The sequence below is a fragment of the Cuculus canorus genome, chromosome 11, assembly GCF_017976375.1.
Source record: "Cuculus canorus isolate bCucCan1 chromosome 11, bCucCan1.pri, whole genome shotgun sequence".
In the NCBI taxonomy this organism is placed as follows: Eukaryota; Metazoa; Chordata; class Aves; order Cuculiformes; family Cuculidae; genus Cuculus; species Cuculus canorus.
Window position 1 is genome coordinate 6682518 of NC_071411.1, and position 19183 is coordinate 6701700.

General features: G+C 40.5%; 2 protein-coding genes across 15 annotated transcripts in view; one reads left to right on the forward strand and one right to left on the reverse strand.

Moving 5' to 3' along the window:
- The window catches only part of KBTBD12 (kelch repeat and BTB domain containing 12), a 65934-nt gene that overhangs the window by 22025 nt on the left and 24726 nt on the right, over nucleotides 1–19183 (reverse strand). For 12 of the 14 annotated variants that reach the window (XR_008451599.1, XR_008451602.1, XR_008451601.1 and 9 more), the window contains 3 exons: nucleotides 18270–18540; nucleotides 14909–15059; nucleotides 4638–4835 (listed from right to left, as the gene is read on the reverse strand). Coding sequence is in view for 3 of the 14 variants with exons in the window: in XM_054076143.1 (XP_053932118.1) it covers nucleotides 4638–4835; nucleotides 14909–15059; nucleotides 18270–18540 (620 nt within the window). In the remaining 11 variants the exon portion in view is untranslated. Of the gene's footprint in view, nucleotides 1–4637; nucleotides 4836–12093; nucleotides 14360–14908; nucleotides 15060–18269; nucleotides 18541–19183 lie in introns of those variants that run through there. The other 2 variants (XM_054076145.1, XM_054076147.1) reach the window with 2 other exon arrangements.
- The window catches only part of MGLL (monoglyceride lipase), a 102075-nt gene continuing 87858 nt past the window's right edge, over nucleotides 4967–19183 (forward strand). The window contains exon 1 of the mRNA XM_054076152.1: nucleotides 4967–5085. Coding sequence (XP_053932127.1) covers nucleotides 5067–5085 — 19 coding nt within the window. The 5' untranslated portion in view covers nucleotides 4967–5066. The remainder of the gene's footprint in view (nucleotides 5086–19183) is intronic.

Consider the following 19183-nt stretch of genomic DNA (forward strand, 5'->3'; position numbering starts at 1 on the left):
AGCTGAAACCACAAAAATTACATTCTTGCATTCCAAGTTCATAGATATTTCTTCTCTATCCCCTTTCTCTGACTGTAACACCACTTAAGTGAAAAATTAATTTCTACTCAGTATCCGTAAGTAAATAACAGAAGTAGGTTGAGCAGCTCTAGTCCCACACATGATGCTAAACGTATTACAGAATTTTTCAACATACATTGTAGGGAAGCAGTACATGCACCACCTCTGCTGGGAACTACATTGGAGACAGCAAAATTGCCAGTTCAGAGGAAGACAGTTCCACATCACGCGTGCCATTAGCTAATGAAATTATAAGATCTTTTAAGTGATGCATAATGCTAAGAGCAGACCTGTTAAACATTTTATTATTTCCTTTTGTGGTGCTTGTCCCTTTACTTTGCACATCAGCTGGTGTCACATAGGTATGAAAATGGCATTCTCATTAAAACCATCAAGTTAAAAAAAATCAACTCCAAATCTGAATTTATTAATTCAAATCTGTGAGGCAAGCGGTTGGACCAACATCTATAATCTGAAACCAAAGCTACAGCCCCCAGATACAGGCTCGGAGATCTGTATTTATGCAGCAACAATGCAAAGTCAACAAACATGTGCCTCCGCAAGCCGACAGTGGCAGCAGATGACACAGTCCCAGCAAACAGTCGCACTTCATTATTTTCAACAGAAAAAATATTTATAATGCTCAAAGCAGTCAAAAAGAAAGGGAACCCAAGCTGGCAGGCATTTCATAAGCCTGTAATGCTGCATACCTGACGAGCTGCTTCCCACCTCCTTCGGTGAGGCACGCTAATGAGGCTGCTTCTGCCATGCACAGGCTAACGTTAATAGCTGTCAGCCTGCGCAGGTGGCAGGTTTGAGTTCTATGTAAAGACAAAGGAAATAAAATATGTCAACAAGACTATTGTACAGTCAGGCTGCAAAAGCTGGTTGAAATCCATAGTTACAGCAGTAAATGTGGCAACACGTTTTAACAATTAGTAGAAAGCTGGCTGGCTACTGCACACTGAGTCCTTCAGCATATTCAGACTACGGATAATGTTTTCCTCTCTGTGTACAACTATAAGCTAATGGGCAACATCTTAAAGATTTCTGGGTGTCTTGATGAAAGCTGTAACATTGCTGACAAATGACAGGCGACATTCACAGCACAAGGCTACATGAGATGGAGCCGAGTGCCAAACAAATTCATGTTTCCTATTCACCGTAACAATTTTAGCAGAAAACTAGTGAATTCGTATGAACTAGCGGCTAACAGATGAAGTTTTGTAAGTCTTAATAAGGAAGAAACAAATGCAAAACAAGCAGAAGTGATTTTTTGGGGCACTTATCATGATTGTAAAACATAAAATGTTTGTCAGCTGGTGATACAACAGAGATCTCAGAGTGGTTTGTACCATCTGACCATAGCCACTATGCTTCTGATGCGTTTGCCTTAGGTAAGCCAGGTTAGAACCCATCACCTCCTGATTGAAGCACAGAGCATTAAGAGACAAGAGTTTCTCAGGGTTCTCAATTGCCTTCTGGTCTTTCAGAGCAGATTTAAAGCAACAAGGACATAAATCTCCCTCTAAGAAGTACCAGTACTTCTCCATATGCTGCAGGGAGCCAGAGGTCACTAAGATCTTAGTCTTAGTGTAGGCACTCCAGGTAAATGTCTAAACTTCACCTGAATTAATCGCCTTTACCCTTTCACGGCCAGACCTTGAGCAAGCATCTAACTTGAGGAAGCCTCAGCAAGGAAAGACTTAGAAGCTGTGTTTACCAACACAACTCAAAACTGAGTAGCGTGCCTTGCAGTCCAGAGGAAGCCTGTTTCTCTGTTGAAGCCTGGACACACTGTGGAGTCTACTCATCCTTTAGAGAGACTGTGCCCCCTTTCGAACTCTACTCTCAGCTGGCCAAGTTGACTTCCATCTGGAGATGGAAGCTGCAATTCCTCTTCCTCTGTTGCTGGGGATGTTGTAAGAGCTGCTCCACTTGTACTCCCCTCAAGCAGACGAGGATGAGATATCCTGCCATCACAAAAACCTGGAGTGTCTTATGGGACTCAGAAGCTATAGTAGCTGTGCAGTACTTAGCTTGTCATCCAAAGTTAAGGCCCTTCGAGCAGTTAACAGCTGCTTTTCAGCTTTGTGTTTGTGTACAGCATCTCTAGTGTCCAATTATCCGTTTAGGTCAATACTTGTACAGAAATGTACATGAACCATGGTGCATACATCAGTAATATGAAGATGAAACAACATCCTTAGTTGGTCAACTTCCTGGATCAAAAGTGAGTCCAAGCAAATGCAAAGACAAGTTGAGGCTGGGGAGTTTGGGGTAGATCTATAGTATGTAGGGAGCTGGTTTCAGACCCTTATAGACCTTGGCTAACACTTTCAATTGGAGCAGTGCTTTTGGCGTTTTTTTTTTTTTTTAAGAAGCACTCATTCTTGAATGTTGACAGAAGCCCTTTAGCTTTCAGCAGGCGGAAAACCCAGAAGCTACAGCTGTGCCTCCAGCTTGTTCCAAAAACTCCACTTGGTCGAAACTAAATTACAATGTTTTATGAAACTAGAATGTCCTCCCTTGGTTGCATCCCTCACGAAAATCAAAGTGACATGCCAAGAAACCCAAAAGACCAAAACCAAACAAGCACATTCTGAAATAACCCTATTTGCTATTAAAGCAGCAGCAGCACATGCTGTTCTGTGAATATCTTGAAGCTGCTGAGCAGCTGTCATTGTGAAAGAGAAGAGTCAAGCCACCCACTCCAAGTACCCATATGACAGTAGTAACCCTTTCTCCACCCTTGACTCCCAAGGAATAAACCAGGTAAGAACTAGCATGCAGAGAAGATGGGGCCAGGGAGAGAGGCCAGCTAGATAATCTCTTCAGCTTCAGCATATGGACTCTCCCCATCTTTTTCTCAATTAGAGCAGCTAGAATTTGTTACCGTTACTAAGATTTAGAAAACCCTTTTCCTTTAATAATTTGAAGTTCACATTAAGACATCTGTCTTTAAGGCACAGCTTCCTCTCAAGTGCTCAAATACTTCAATACATCTGATTTACAGTTTACAGTGAGAATCTTATTTTGGCTCCCTTGTTAATAGGCCTCATAACAATGCCTGACAACACAATCACATACTATTTCTTCCCTGGCATACAAAACGCATGCATAGGGGCAGAGTTCAGGTTGCACAGGTAACTGCAACACTGGCATTTTCTAGCTCTGATTTCTTGTTTTCCAATCTATTAAATAACACTTTGAGTGCAAGGGAGTTTTATACGTAATTATATAGATTGCAACAGTACAGTCAGGAATCGAGACCCCATTGAGCTGGTTTTTACACAAATATACAAAAGATGGCCATCTAGAAATCCACAGGGGGACTTTCAACCTCTCCCACTACCACCACTCTTTATACATGACTCAGTGACCCAACGTGGTGGTATTGTACAGAGATAGGTTTTTATAGCTCTGAAGCTACCTCATTCAGAAAATCTCATGCTAATCTGTTAGTCATCTTGAATGAAATTGCTTTATCTCCCAGTGCAAATAATCAGCCTTTTGAGATTTGTGCCTGCTAACTTTAGGCTTTTTTCCTAATATTGCCATGAAAAAGACAAATAAGATGACACTATGTTTTCTATGGAAACTCAGTGATGTATCATAACCATAATCGCTCTGAGGTCACAGAACTTCCATCAGAGATGACACAAGAACGTGCCCGTTAGGGAGCTGCTATACAATTGTTTTCAGGATGCAGCTTTCTCAAACAGTAGCAAATGACAGGAAGGGAAGGCGATTTGCAAACCAGCTGATGGAAATCTTTATTCTAAAGTAACAGCAACTTTAAGTTTAGAGTTCGTTATACAAGTGAAAGTCAACACAACTGGAGTCAGTGTAATATGAAGGACACTTCACCCAACGTTACCACATGTCCATTCCTGGGCAACAGTGAGCCTGACATGATATTTATTGGCAGGGATAATGCATCTCTATTACTGCTTTCTCCTAGAAAGGAAATTGGGTGGCAGCTGTATGTAGCAGGAGAGTTTAAGTATGCATGTTTTGGTAGATTCTTTGCCTTTATAATGAAAAAACCAACAGTTTGCAGTACTGGAGATTTCGATAAATCTAAGCACAGCTGGGAGGAGGACTACTTAAAAAGGAAAAAGGTGACCACAGGACTAAGGTTATTTGAAATCACCAGATCTGGAAATTTTGTCTCTTTGTACCTCATTAAATACACAAGTTTTTTCAACACTGATTATGAAAAGCATGTAAACAAACAGGCAGAGCCAGAGAGCTTGGCTAAGGAAAAATATGTCCAAGTTCTTTAATGTCCATAACGCTAACTTCCTGATCTCAGCGGTTAAGGATGTAGATTTGGACAGATTTAGCGCAGATGAGAAATGCACTTAATTTTTCAAGTTTTGTAAACAGAAAAAGCAAAGGACAAACAGAACAATTCATATTGACATTAGGAGCCAGCAGTCCAAAGGGCTGAATCAGCTCACAGCCCCAGGACATGTCGGTGCCACCTGATAGGGCTGGGCAGTCATCAGGTCAGCGTGTGTACAGCAAAACTGATTTCAACTGTGTACAGAACATCAGACTCATTTTAGTACCTGCTCCATGAAATCCTCCACAGAGGTACAGCTTCCCTTCCACGACGCCTGCACTGGTAGAGTTTGTTCGTAAGGAGAGGAGGGGAGAAGGCATAGGAGGTCCATCCCTCCAGAAGTCTCCATCGGGGTTATAAATCTCCACTGCATCAAGGCATTTCCGTGTCTGTCCCCTGTCACGACCAAGGCACCCAATTCCTCCTGCAAAAGATACATAGGTCAAATGTAGCAGTCCTACGTTCTGTGGAAAAATACATTGCTGGCTGCATAATTTTTTGTTTATTTCTCCTCATGTCTTTCCCTTTCTTTTCCCTTTCGCAGCTCCAGAAATTTGTTAGACAGTAAACTCAAAGCAGAGGTTTCTGCACATTATCTACAGACATTGAAGCAAGATTCTTCCTGAAGTCTTGTATCAAAGGAAGGAGAAGCAGCATGTCTTCAAAACGCAAAGGTAATTCGTCTTGTTTTCTGCCTATGTAGTAGGCATTGTCATAATTTAACTTGCTCTGCGTGCTGGACTAATTGCTTTCTTATTAAGTTGCAATGGATCTAAAGTTGTTCTCCAATCACGTTAGTGGATTTGACCCTCACTCTTGTTAATCAACAATCAGTTGGACTTCTCTGGTGTCATTTCTAATAAAAGAAAAATATTACACCCATTTCTTAAAGGAAATGAACTTCCAGAAACAAACACACCTAAAATGCAGGAATGCCAATCGAGTTATGTGCAACAAACCGTATTGTTGAAGGGTTAATCAGGATGCCTGAAGTTGGTGTGCAGAATTGAAACAGATCCCATTTTTCATTTGCTGGGACATACCGCAACAGGCTGCAGACATATCTGAGGTCTCAGCACACGTTTCAAGCACTGTACTCTGAAATCACAGTGCAAACACTGCCTTTCCAAATCCTTTCCAGTGACCAAATCCAGATTTTGAATTCACAGCCTTTGGTTCTTGAGAATGAATATGCTGATGTAGCCTCGCGGGTTTTCCATCTGTGCCAATGGACACAATACCCTGTAATGAGCGCTGATGGCACGCTGAAGCAGTTCTTTTGTGCATGTGTGTGTATGTGACCACTTTTAAATATAAAATGACTGCAGTACGCAAGTAATTTCCACATGAAGGCTTGCTTTCCAGATACACGTGTAAGGCTGCAAATCCAAAATGCATTGTATGGTATGTAATTATGCTCTTGCATATAATAATATAGGACTGCAAGTATAACCTAGATAATCTTTAACTAGATGATCTTTAAGGTCCCCTCCAAACCTAACCATTCTATGATTCTAACCTGTGCAAGGTTGATGAGGCTGCTTTTAAAACATATTGTCCCTAGTGCTCTTAAGCTGTTCTGTCACAGAAATGAGCCCCTAGTGCTCGAAGTTTTACTTGCACGTGGTTTTCCGTCTACCACTTAATACAGACTGTGTTACCTTTCTGCCTCCTCCAAAGGTAATAGCAAGAGGAAGCAGTGGGGACTGTAATGCTTCAAATTTGCTACCACTGTATTCCTGGTCTGTATTTTAGAGTCAGGAAAAGACAAGATCAGTTACGCCTGTGTGAGAGCAGCAAAATTGGAATCAAATTCAGTCTCTGTTATTATCAGTAGGATTTTTTTTCCTGTAACTGAGAGCAGCAGCATTTGATTCAGTTCAATATCTGAATTTTAAAACCTTCACTGGGTTTTTCATGCACAGCAAACCTTTACTTGTCCTAATCCCTAACTAACAAGGTCCTAGCATTCAGTAGTAGGCTCCCCTTAATGTGCATTTAAACAAGGCTGGCATCCAAATGTTTCCCCTACCAGCTTAACACCCCTAGCTAAGCAGCATTTGCTCTGAAGGGCTCCTGCTCTGAGGCTGATTCACCTAAGAGAGCTGAGGTGTAACAGGAGGGAGTAATTGTGGTCATGGAATTTTGCTAATCATTTCCATGCCAAAAAGGGAGTTGTATGCATCATCACGCTGAGCCTTTCACGATGGAGTCTCACTGAGCTATTCCTTAAAACCATCCGGAAACAGGAATAAGCTTCAGAATTCAAACATTTCCTTACTGTATTGCATTTTATGCCAGGAGCATTACCTTCTTCTATGCAGTGTTCTCCACTACTCCTTAATGGTTTAAGAGAGGTGCCACTCTAAGGACAGGACACTATTCCCCTAAATTTACTAAGAAATCTTTTAAGGGTTACTCTTTTTTTTTTTAACTGATAAGGCTATTTAATCAATAGTTGATGATGTAGTCTTTCTGATCCTACAGCATCCCTTGACAGAATCAGAGTATAGCAAGTAAGACAATTTGCCACTAGGGTACATACAGACTACAGAGTGCGGCATAGCATAGAAAAAGATATTCAAGTCAGTTTGAACTGGGAGCCAATAATATTAAAGCCCCCTACCGACTAATTTGATCTGTTCAAAAGACATCTTTGTGGTGCCAAAGACAGACTGCTGCTGGTTATCAAGCCAGCTGTTTTTCAAATTAGCTCAGGTGTTTCTGTACACCAGTGAAGAACGTGCATTCACCCAAAGGAAAAGTCTGCATAGGAAGAATGAAAGAGCATCTTATTCAATCAGAGGAATGAATGGTACCAGTTAGGGAATGCACGCAGCGTCATTGCAGAGTCAAGCAACAATAGCTTTGCTGATTGCATCAATATCTCAAGGGGGCAGTGGACAAAATGCCCTGGAACGCTTCTAGAAGAGTAACTGCTGTTTATTTCTTAGTGCATTTTTATTGTCATTTTCTAAATTGAGTGACTAAATTGAGGGCATGGTAACTTCAGAAAGAACAAAAATAATCAGATGCAAAACTGATACGGCACAGTCAGTGGCTGCAAAAGATCACAACCATTACCAGTTAATAAAGATATTCAGCTGCCAAATCAGAGTATCCGCCTCCAAACATTTTCCCTGTGTGGTTATTAGTAAAGTAATCTTTCTTGACCTATTACAACAGCTTTTCAAAACTTTAAGAGCTACCACGTATTTTCAAGCATTTATGAAACCTTTGTTGCATAGTTTAAGCAACTTAAATTTAATATCTGTTAATCCTGTCATTATCACAGACAGTCCTGAAGGTACAAAATATCTCTATATTATATACAGCCTCCACAGCCATTTCTGATAAATCCAATTTCATGTTCAATTTACAATAACGGCAAAGCTAAATTCTCAGCAAATAGAAAGTAAAAAGGAAAAATCAGATGGTAGTAAAGTCTAATCTTCAAGCTTAGAAAAAGAGTATTCTGAAAAAAGCAAGAAATCAAGAATTTCCATCTCCTCTTCTAAAGCAAAGTTAACACTGAAAATATTGCTAACAAAGGAATCTGAGGATATTAGATTCTACCAGCGCTGTTTTGCTATGCTCCCAGATGCTATAGCTGAAAAATACTCCTCTGACACAATACTTTCTTTCCTCTGTGGAGACCGATGCCTCAGGCCTCTTCCCAAAGAGCCAGATACACAAATCAACAAAAATGCTTCTCAAACTTAAATCAATTCACATCTGCAATCGAGTCAACACATCTCACGTTAACCAGGCTATCCATCATCTACAATGTGTATACCATGCAAGATTTCAAATGGGCAGAAAAAAGAAACTTGCTGCATCAGGCAATTCGGGCTGCTTTGTGCTCCATTGCTCACAGCTCCAGATCATCCTGTCCCACCGCTTCCTTCATTCAGATTTATGAACCCATTAGTAGTGCAAGTGGAGACATACGGAATTACAGTTAAGACCATGAAGACTGTCTTTATTTCACGTTCTTCGAGTAGAGCGGCTGAACAACTGAGTTCATGCTCTGCTCCAAGAGAAGCCTTTACATCAAATGGAGATAACCTTAAAAAGTCCAAGAGAGAGTCCAGTAAAGAAGGCAGAAGGCTGCAGGTCATCTGAGGGAGGCTTTTGAGCCAAGTGAACCACCAGCAACACGTGGATCTGTACTTGTCATTGTACCTTAAAGCACCCAGAACTGCAAATGGGGTCATGGGGAATCCCAGTGGGTGTATGAAGGGCAGCGGTTGCTATTTCCATGCCCACAGGCGGGAATGGCTGCTTGGGAGAGTCCTTCATTAATCTACACTCATCACAAACAGAGTGGGTGAATTCAACACCAGCTGGCTTAGTTCTCTGCATAAAGCGCTTTGTGCAGGGAAAGCTGGATTTCTCACTGGGAGTTTTGAGCATTTCTGTCATTTTCACATTCATCACACCAGAAGATTTAATTCTAGAACCCAGTCTTTCCCCCACCTCCCTTACAAATACACCCTTTCAACATGTTAGGCTTTTTACATTGTGTGCTTTCCCTAGGAGACATTTCAGATGCCGCTGAAGGACTAAAAAAGCCAGCGAAGCCACCTTTGTGTTCCCAAACCCATTAACGCTTGAGAGCTTTCCATACCACGCTTGGATGATTCAGCAATCAAACGTAGTTTTCAAGGGTACTCTGTAAGCAGTTCTAATGGACTTTAAATTTAATGTGAAGCTCCATTAGTAAAATAAATATATAAATAAAATGCATGATCTTCATTAAGAAATCAGGATAGAGAAGACAAGCCTTTGATGCAAGAAGGCAGAGCAGGGTAGGTGATGCGATTAGCACATCTTCAGAATTTTAATAAGGTGCAGTTCTGTGCCTGAAAAGAGCTTACGCACACCACCGAGAGCGGCAGGATGATGGGCGCCTCTGAATATCAGACTTCAGACCATTTAATTTGGTTCCTTCACTAACAGACACCTGACATTAGACATGAACTACAGTCTCTCAGCAAGGGCAGTATATCTCGGAGCAACAAGAGCAGAGATGCTTTCAAAGAGAAGGTGACCCAGGTAATGACCTCACCATCAGGGCACGGCTCCACAGGACAAGAGGCAAGTGATTGCAGAAGATCCTCCCAGCAGTTGCCGGGCAGAGACACAGTGACAAGAAAGCCCCAACACACCAAGCCTGGGTTTAAATTATGCTCCTGAATTTATAGGATGTGGGTGGGGGCCCCCAGATGATGCTGGTTAGGATGATGAAGACCTATTAGCACCCTCAGGGCACTGACACTGTAGTTCTTTATCATATAATTAAGTCCTCAGATCACAACAGCAAGTAATGTGTATTCTTACTAGTGCCTCCTTGAATTTTTATCAAAGAACTTGGGAAATGGGTGGAAAAAACGAGTAATTCTCCAACAAGCAAGTGAAATCTAAGCTTTGCCTCCCCAAAAATAATTCACTATTAAATTGATCTCTGGTAAGCACAATGGATTTAACAGCACTATTCTCTTATGTAGCATTTCCCTTCATTACTTTTTAACAGTATTCGAGCTGAGACTGTCAGCGTTTACTCTCACTCTCTGCAAAGCAGGGCTGCATAGCTGATTTCTCAGAGAAGTAAGGGAGCAATAAAGCGAGCCCTGGCAGGCACTTGCAAAGATGAAACTGAGAAGCACTCTCACTCTTTACTATCACCTAAGCAAAGCAGATGAGGTAAGGTGGTTTGCAGAAGACATGAGGGCAAATGATTGATTAGAAGCAGGGCTCAAAAAGCAGATTATTTTCTTCTAAAACATGGTCAACACTTCAGTTCCTGCTCTTTCTTTTCTCCTTTGATGCCTTGTTCTCCTTTCCTTTGATAATCCTTAAGTGAGTAGAAAGCATTTCTGATCTTCTCTATCAGATCAACTTTTTGCCTTTTTCGTTCCACCCTGCACAAAGGCACCACGGAGGCTGTTGCACGGGTATAACTGAGCAGAATCAGGCCCATAAGCTACCACTCGTCAGAAGCCAAAAGCATATTTATAAATAGACATGTTTATTTTAGAAGAAGGTGTTATTCAAATACAAAGTTAATACTCAAGCATGAAAGCTAAAACGTCTACTTCCAGCCCCTCCTACACACATTTTCCTTTCCAGAGAGACACTCCCAAAGTACATATTCAAATAAGTATTTTATGATCAAGACATGCAGTATTTAATCATTTAACTGCTTAAAAGTTTTATGAGAAGCTCTCAGGAGGAAAAAGCAAGTTGTAAGAGGTGGGATGCCAGGCGAAGGAGGATAAACAAAAATTCTTGAATTGCTAAATCTTCCCTAATAGGATTTCTTGCTTAAGCCCTGCTATATGTTCTTATTTATAAAGCTGGAATTCTATAACATAAAAGCAACACATGCTTAAAGCTGTCATGGTGATACAACTTATTTTATGAGTGACCTGTATTTCAGAGACAATAGTTCTACTGAATGTGTTTTAACGTAAACTAATGAATATGGCATTCAAATGGATTCATTTGGATAAAATTTCCTAATTTGTCCATTGGCTGTAATGAGTTTTCAGAGGCTTAGCTGGAAAGGATATTTTTTTTAAGCAAGAGATTAAAATGCATGACCTTAAATAGAGCCCTCTCATCTGGTTTTCTTCCAAAAGTATCTCAATTGCCTCTGTCATTAAGAACACAATACTGCTCTTTCTTGGGCTTTCCAACGAATATAGTTATGTTCCTGGGAAAATATGGAAAGAAAGAGCTAAGATCAGTCAAATGGGATGAATAGGTGAAAGGAGTTTGAGCCTTAGGAAGTGCTGTTCATTTACTTATGAGGATTATGTACACTGTATAAATAGCATAAGATTCTCTAGGAACATTACACAACAAACAGACAATTATATTGCGGGTTTGCTGATTAAGACTCATAGTACAGGTTCCTGAACTATGCTATTACTCGGACCAAAACTTCTAATCTATGTCTCATTTTCCTCTCATCATTGTGACTCTAAAGTAATTCCGTTTAAGGCATTAGGGTTTTACATGCTGGAGCTGGCAATTAGGCAGGAAAGAGTTTTTGGACAGTGACTATGTACTCTCTGTTCTGTGCCAATAGGACTTCTCAGAAATTAACACTTCAAAGGCTAAGTGACAGATTCTGATCTTGGTTAGAACAAAATGAGTCTGACGCAACACGGCGGAGATCAGCAGACTACTTACTATAGATTTTCACCTACATGGATGATAGCAAAAATTAGACTTGTATATCAAAGATGCTGCTGCATCTTATTCAAAGCTAGTGTTCTGTCTATGCTTTTTGCTTCATATTTATGATAGAAATTGCATTCACACATCAGAGACAGTAGAGAAGATCGGCTTTTAGTGCAGTGATTTTCCATTTATGCCTCAGAGTCCCACCTAATTCTGAATATGCTGGCACCTGTATGAGCTGTAGAGGAAGAAAGAGATCTTGCCTGAAAGAGCTGATAAACTCACTTCATTTAAGGATTTTGTTTTCAACAGTTGCTTGAAAGAAGTCTCATCCCTCTGCAGCACTACTTTATGTATCCAACTAGAGCTATATATTTCTTTATTACATGTTTTTATTTCTGGAAAGCAGGACTTGGTTCTCTTGCCATACAGAAGTTATCTTGCATTGCGCCTTGTCTCCATCCCTCTCCTTCCTCTGCCCCCAACAGCCCACAGTGGATCTTCCGAGATGGGTGCAGATTTCATGAAGACTGTACCACATAAGGAACAAGTATGATAAAAAAAGTGGGTGATGCTTGTGGGAATCCAAGCATTGACATCCAGCATGCTGTTGAAGTTCTGCGCACACACGCTTCACCATGAGGAACCCCCATCTGGCATGAAAGGGGAATAGAAATGGCAATTGTACGAACTGCATGGAATTCTCTCGCAGTTGTTGCACAAAAGATTAGGCGTTATGCATGATCATAGATGTGTCTGAGGTCACTACATGATGACAACCTATGAGCTGTGATCCTCTTCAGAATGTGTCTTTTTGCACAAATTGCCCTTGACAGTATCTTTCTGGACCCCCACAATGACTCACATGCCTTGCGAAGCAAGGTGACATCTGAGAGATCCACAGCTTTGAACAGCCTGCAGTGATTTTACTGTACTCGTGACAGCCTCCGTTCCTTCCATTCCCATTCCCCTTCTCTCCTGAATGTCATCTGCATGATCAAGTCCCATATCAGGCAGATTAAGAGCGCTTTCACTGTCTTCCTTTCAATGCCATGAATTGTCCGTTCACCCTGATGGCGTTACCACGGCAATTGTTTCTAAAGGAAAACTGTACCACCTCACAGCTCAACAGCCTGAGAACTCATAAGGTAACAAGAACTTGTCACCACAAATAAAGCGTGGAATGTAGCTTTTCCGTGTGAGGTTTTAATTACAGTTGGCGAGTGTGAGTATACAGCTGGAGGTGAGGCCGTGTCTGATATGAGCAGAATAGGATGCCAATATCAGTGATTGTATCACTGTTTCCAAACAGAATGTGTTTGGAAATTGCTTCATCATTTTGAGAGGTCTTGGAAAATGCTTTAATCTCTTCCACAGAATTTTTAGACCTTGATGGTTAACATTTACCGTTATCTTCCCAATTTTAACAGATAAATCTTCATTTCCACCCATACAGTTAAAGGTGGATTTAAACCAGCATACTCAAAGGTAGAATTTGTTGACAAATAATTTTTGGCTGAGTGTCAGATTTGTCATTCAATTAAGAAATTAGTTCTAATATTATTTGATTTACTAAAGAAGTAAGACTCATGTAGTCGCCCTCACTACATGTGTGTTCCGTGTCTGTGTTTACATTATTTGGCCAGCTTTCCATAGCTTTTGTACCCGTTGGCCAGTTTCAATCAAATTTTACACATTTATGGATATTTAAGTCCTTGCAAGGTTTGTGAAAATTGGCGGTCATAAGTTTGTGAAAACAACTCAGATGTCAAAATGTCTTCCCTGCAATCATCATTTGTGCTGCCTGATGGTAACTCGTTCATATCTACATTTGCCACAGTTACACCTTGAGTGGATGGACCATCAACACAGAGGCAGGTTCGGAAATACAATGGCAAAAATAGCACAATATTTCTCAAAATTCCTTTCCCTGTGGTGATGTGTGTGCTTAGTTACTTTTGATATAAATTACAAGCGAGTTTGTTCACTATGGTGAAATTACCCCAGATTTACACCATCAAAGATGAGAGCAAACACTGCTGTATTTAGCTACATTTAGTAGCAAGAGGGAAGGGTCCAGTACAGCAAATTGTTAATCACAGGATTCAGTACGTTGAGCAGCCTTAAGACTGCTTGAATAAGGACTCCTCATGGGAAGGTGTGTGAACCAACAAAGCGATGGAGACACAGCAAGAGCTTGTTCTGGCCCATGTGCTAATCCGATTGTTAGCAAAGATTTTCTCACAAAAAAAATCATTGGTACTGGCTGGCATGTAAAAAAGAATTCAAGTCAATGTTCAGCTCCCCGAATACTGCAGTGTTGGCAGCTATACATAATAAAATGATGTTTTTTGTATTTTTACATTAGCAAAATGCTTACGAAGGTCTGTGAGACCATGAACTTCCCTCAATGCCATTTAAACAATCACTTTTCAGATTTAATACCGTGCTTTGTGTTCAATCTGTACATTTCCTTACTGTAATCACACAGATATGCTGCTTTCTTTGTGAGATTTTGAGGGAAGAAAATGGATTCAGTTCCCCCTATTAGCCACTCCTTTTTCTTGTCTCAGTGTCAGATTTGCTGTGAAGAAGACTTGAAGATTTGTTTTATCACATGCATCCCAAGGTGGCTCCTTTTTTGTTCTCCATGACTGCCTTGTGGCATCACAGTATTCATGGTCTTGATCTCAGAATGCTTCTTACTGAAACACATGAATACAGCCTTTCTCTTCCTGACTATTATGGGTCAAAATACTGTTTTGAAACAAAAGAAAATTAAAAGATTCATTCTAAACATTATAAAATTAAAGACCTAGATTCCCCCCAAAATGAGGTGGGTGGAAGACAATGATCCGTTGAATTGTATTAGAATCCACAAATAATATTTGTTTTGACTGAAAGATCCAAATTCTCCTTTTCCCTATGGCCTTCCTTCACGGCACTGGGTATGTACCTTAGCTTTCCACTGCTCACTTGTGAAATGGCACTAGCAAGGCTTCTTTACCCAACTTTTAAAATTCATTATTATCTACAGCCCACACTGATGCTCCAAAGAAAAGTAGTTTTAAAAGCGCAGTATCTTTCTTACACTAATCTAGAACACTAAACAGTCACTTAATCTAATCTACAGGAAGGAAGAAAATATGTGGGGTAAAATAACTCAATGAAAAGACTATCTATTTAGTCCAACATACTTTGTCCCACGTACGTAGCACAGGGTGAGATATTTCACTTCGCCGGGGCAAAGAGCTAGAAAGAAGAAAAAGTCACGGTACTATCTGTTAAAAATCTATTTCCTCTTACCCAAGACATAAATCTCGCTGTTGACTACGGCTGTGCTGAAGCGGTATTTAGAGTACTTCATTGGTGCGCCTTCTGTCCATTTGTCTTGGCCCGGGTCATACCGAAACGTTCTGTTACTTAATCGATCCGGCTCATCGTCAGGCAAATCCATCTGTATGAAACATGACAGCTATATAATAATACAACATTTGGAGCCCTCTACACATGCCCGTGTGCAATTAATCACAGCAGACAGCTGAGCAGATAAATAACGCAAACACATCGATTATAGCTGCAAAGTGATTCATACTCAGTAGAGTTTAATGGCATCCATGACTTGTGGGTGGGACTACGCTGTGGAACGCAAATGAATAAGAAGGCATCTGAATTCTGCAGCAATAAAGCTGAGGATTTCAGTAATAACAATACATTCATGGGCCCGGCTCTGGCTGAACATAACCTCTTTCTCAAGGCTGCTGTACAGTCCTAATAATAATAGAGGGAAACCAAATCTATCTGACACATTTTCTTCCCGCTAAAGGTTGAAATCTACTCCCACTGCTAGTCAGACCGTACGGTGAGTCTCAGTGAGGTATTTAGCTGGCCTTTCTCAGGCCTGAATATATACATAACTTATTCTCAAGCCAACGGCACATTTATTTAGTTAGCCTAACCGGAGTAATGTTGTTCAACTGCTGTAACTTTTCCTTCAAAAGTTTTCATAATAATCTCCTAACCCCCGCTATATCTTTGCTGCCATAATACTCTTTTTATACTCACTCCTACTCCTCTTGTTCTCTCTAATCTTCTCCCCCTTTCTCTGCCTGTCTAGTGTGTGCAAGGAACTCAGATTATGTTTTCTGGGTATGACACCCTGAATATAAGCAGTAGGCTGTGGGGGGAGGATCCTGAAATATTTCAGGATGAAAGGTTTCACGTAGAGAAAGTGAGAAGGAGAGAACTACTTTGCTTACTTGTGATCTTGTTATATGTGTTCTTGCTTTGCTTGTTATTTTTCTTTCCCAAAAGACCTTTCCAACACTGATGCAATAGACAAGACAGTAGGAGGCAATCTAGAAAGTAAATACATAGCCCCTTTGCTATCCCCTGTAGGTGTCTAGGGGCATGCTCTTTCTTCACTATTAAGCATGAAACACAGATTTACTCACTGAAGGAGGGGTAAGCTGTGGATTTTCAACACAGAGTAGGCACATACTTAGGAGCAGGCACCATTTGACATACTGTAAATTCAATTCCTACCTCATTTTCATGGTAACGTTCACCTCGGAGTGCAGAGTGTGCTCTTTATGTACAGCAAACATAACACCCAGCAGCCCTTCAGGGATCTGAAACCTTCTTCTCAGCCTCACCACACACCTTTGCCCATTTTTAGATCCCCGTTACCAAAGCTGCAGTTGCTTGGATTTTTAACTCTGCTAGCATCAGTGAGGCGAGACCAGCACTGAGTCAAAACAATCCTGCTGTGGGTCGAGCCTTTGCCCTCCTAAGCTGTCTCTTTATGTCCTGGATTGACTTTGTCTTGTCTTGTTTCAATTGCAAAGGCTGAGTGGGAAGAGAACGTGTATTTATCTCTGTCCTCTAATAGACAGATGCATTTACAGTGCTCTATCAATGCTGCATCGTCAGTCAGGACTGACAGAACTTCCAGTGCTCCTTGAGCATCGGGACAACTCCTAGCTTGATGAACTAATTCCTTTCACAGTGCAGTTGTGGTAGCCCCACCTATACAGTCACTGCATCTGACAGGGGAGTGTGGGAGGTGTACGGTACCAGAATAATTCAGCACTCCCCAGTGCTGGTCTTAAAGCACTTTCTTGAGAACTTTAGCCAGTTCGTTCTGATCTGTTCAAGTACATCCTAATCTTACAGAGCTACGGCTTTTAATCAGCTAATCAGTGTTAAAATGCTATTTATAAACCTGTTAATACCTAAAATCAGAATCTAATGTATCGTTACTGGTACTCCTGGTCAGCAGGTATCCACTTCAGATGTTTTCTGGATCCCTGTTGGTTTTTTTTAAAACCCTCCTTGGCTCAATATTCCTTTCTCCCAAAAAATCTTTTCTGGAGAACTATTGAGGAGGACAAAGCTGGTTGTCTGATTTAACGCATCCATCTTTGCTACATGATATATCTTTCTGTTCAAGTTATTTTACAGACTGAGTGTTCTACATGAAGTATATTTTCATATTTTCATTCTTTAAATTCTTGCTGCATTGTTTCAGTATAAGAAATACTCTCTAATCTTTCTTTTGTCTCCTCTGTGGACTCCTGCATTCAAAATACCCGAAGAGGTGGAAATCTTGTTTGCTGAATGCATGTCACTTTTAAATACTGCAAACAGTAATTTATTTCAAGAGAACACAAACCAATGAGATGTGATGACAGTCTGAACATATTGCTGTCAGCAATAAGGATTACAGATGCTTTTCTTCATTGTCAAGTAAATGTGGGGCTTTATCTTGAATGCTGAAATTTACACTGCATCAAGTAGTAAATAAGAATGTGCTACGTTCTTAAAAAAGATCTTTCACACTGGAAGCAACTGGAGAGAGCAAGCATGTTCCCAACATCCATCTTCCTTACAGCATCGTTCTGTATATTCTGTATCTGTGGCCCTGCTGAAAATTCCCATTATAGCTCTACACTGCCAAGCAATGCAACTGAAACAAATAAATGGCTTGATTCAACTTCTCTGCTTTCCAGAGAATGCTTTGACTTTTAATTTAAAACATAACATAATGAAAATCAAATAAATGAAGTAGTTAACCAAGAAAGTTTCCTGAGAAATTGAGGTGAATTTTAAATTTCAGATATGAATCTATCCCTGAAATTTACCTATGTACACCTTTTTGAAGACGGCTCAGTTAAGGGCTGCTGTATTATTTATATACCATTATTTACTAATACCCAGAAAAATAAAGGAGATGGTATATAAGGAAAGGCAAGGCTGCAGTTAATCCATTTCCTCAACCTGTAATGCTAAAAAGGAGCTAAATAAGAACTAAATATCATCCTAATTATCTCGAGTTTTTTCCGAAAAGTAGTTGTTTGAAGTGGAACTCAGGCTGACATAGGAAATGTATTTTAAACTCTTACTCACTATGCTTGTCTCTATGAAATAGCTGCCCTTCCTGCAGTTGGTATTAACAGTGAGGATGGCCTAAAATGGACATTATTCCTTTTCCCTCTGTTCAGTTTTCCTACAAAAGACTTTTAATAGGAGGAATGTTAGCAATTCTCTTATCGCTAGTGTAATTTTCCTAAGCAAGAAGCACCGTAAAATTGCATGTCATATAAACCAAGCATGGCTCTACTTGTTAGTACACGAGGAAAACAAAATTACTGGCATGTTTGTTAACCTGTGGGGTCCACCCCCCAAGCACGTAGAGCTTATTCTTCACTGTCACCACCGCATGGCAGGCCAACGGTACTGGAAGAGGCGCTGTGCTTCTCCAGGTGCCTTGCTCCATGGAATACTTCTCCACACAGTTTGTGACAAGGTACTGATTTTTCACTTTCATTTGCCCTCCTATTACATAGAGATCATTATGGATAGTGCCCAGTGCGTAGAGTTCACGGAGCTGAGCTGTGCACAGGCTGTGCCAGAACTGGTTTCCTCGTTGGTGGTATCTGTAGGAAAATCCAAAGGTGTAAATGCTCTGGTTTGCTGAGGTCCCGTCAGCTTGTTTTGAAATGCCACCCCCTCCATCATCAATGTTTATTCAGACGATGGTACAATGACAAGAGGAGTTTTCTCCTTCACAGAGAAATTATAAAATTGAGCCCAATGTTTGCAAGATCCAGCATTTTTAGTAGGAGTAATCCTAGGCATCCTGTCAAATATTAAGGTAAGAAGTCCCTAATTTCTGCATGTGCTGCTCAACCACGTTTTCCACTGAAGTTAGTGGGAAGAGCAAGAGCTCAACACTGCTGAAAATAAGGCCACTTCATCTGCCTCAGTATGGATTTAATTCCTTAAAGTTAGGCATCTGTATTTGAGATGCTGTCACCATTTTTCAGTTTTGTCTTTAATCCGGAAATGTCTAGTTTTCTTTAAAATGAGTGCATCTGAAAAAGACACGAATGAAAACAGAATGGGAGTTTAAAGCTATCAATCATTATCCTTAATCACTGAATTACTATCATCAACAGAGAAGTGTGTTATCTCTCTCTTACTGGACTCCTCAGGTCATTTTTTGCTTGACTCATTTACCCCTGTTAATGACCTAGAAAAGAGCAGCCTAGGAAAATGCTGAGATTTGAATAAGGAGAA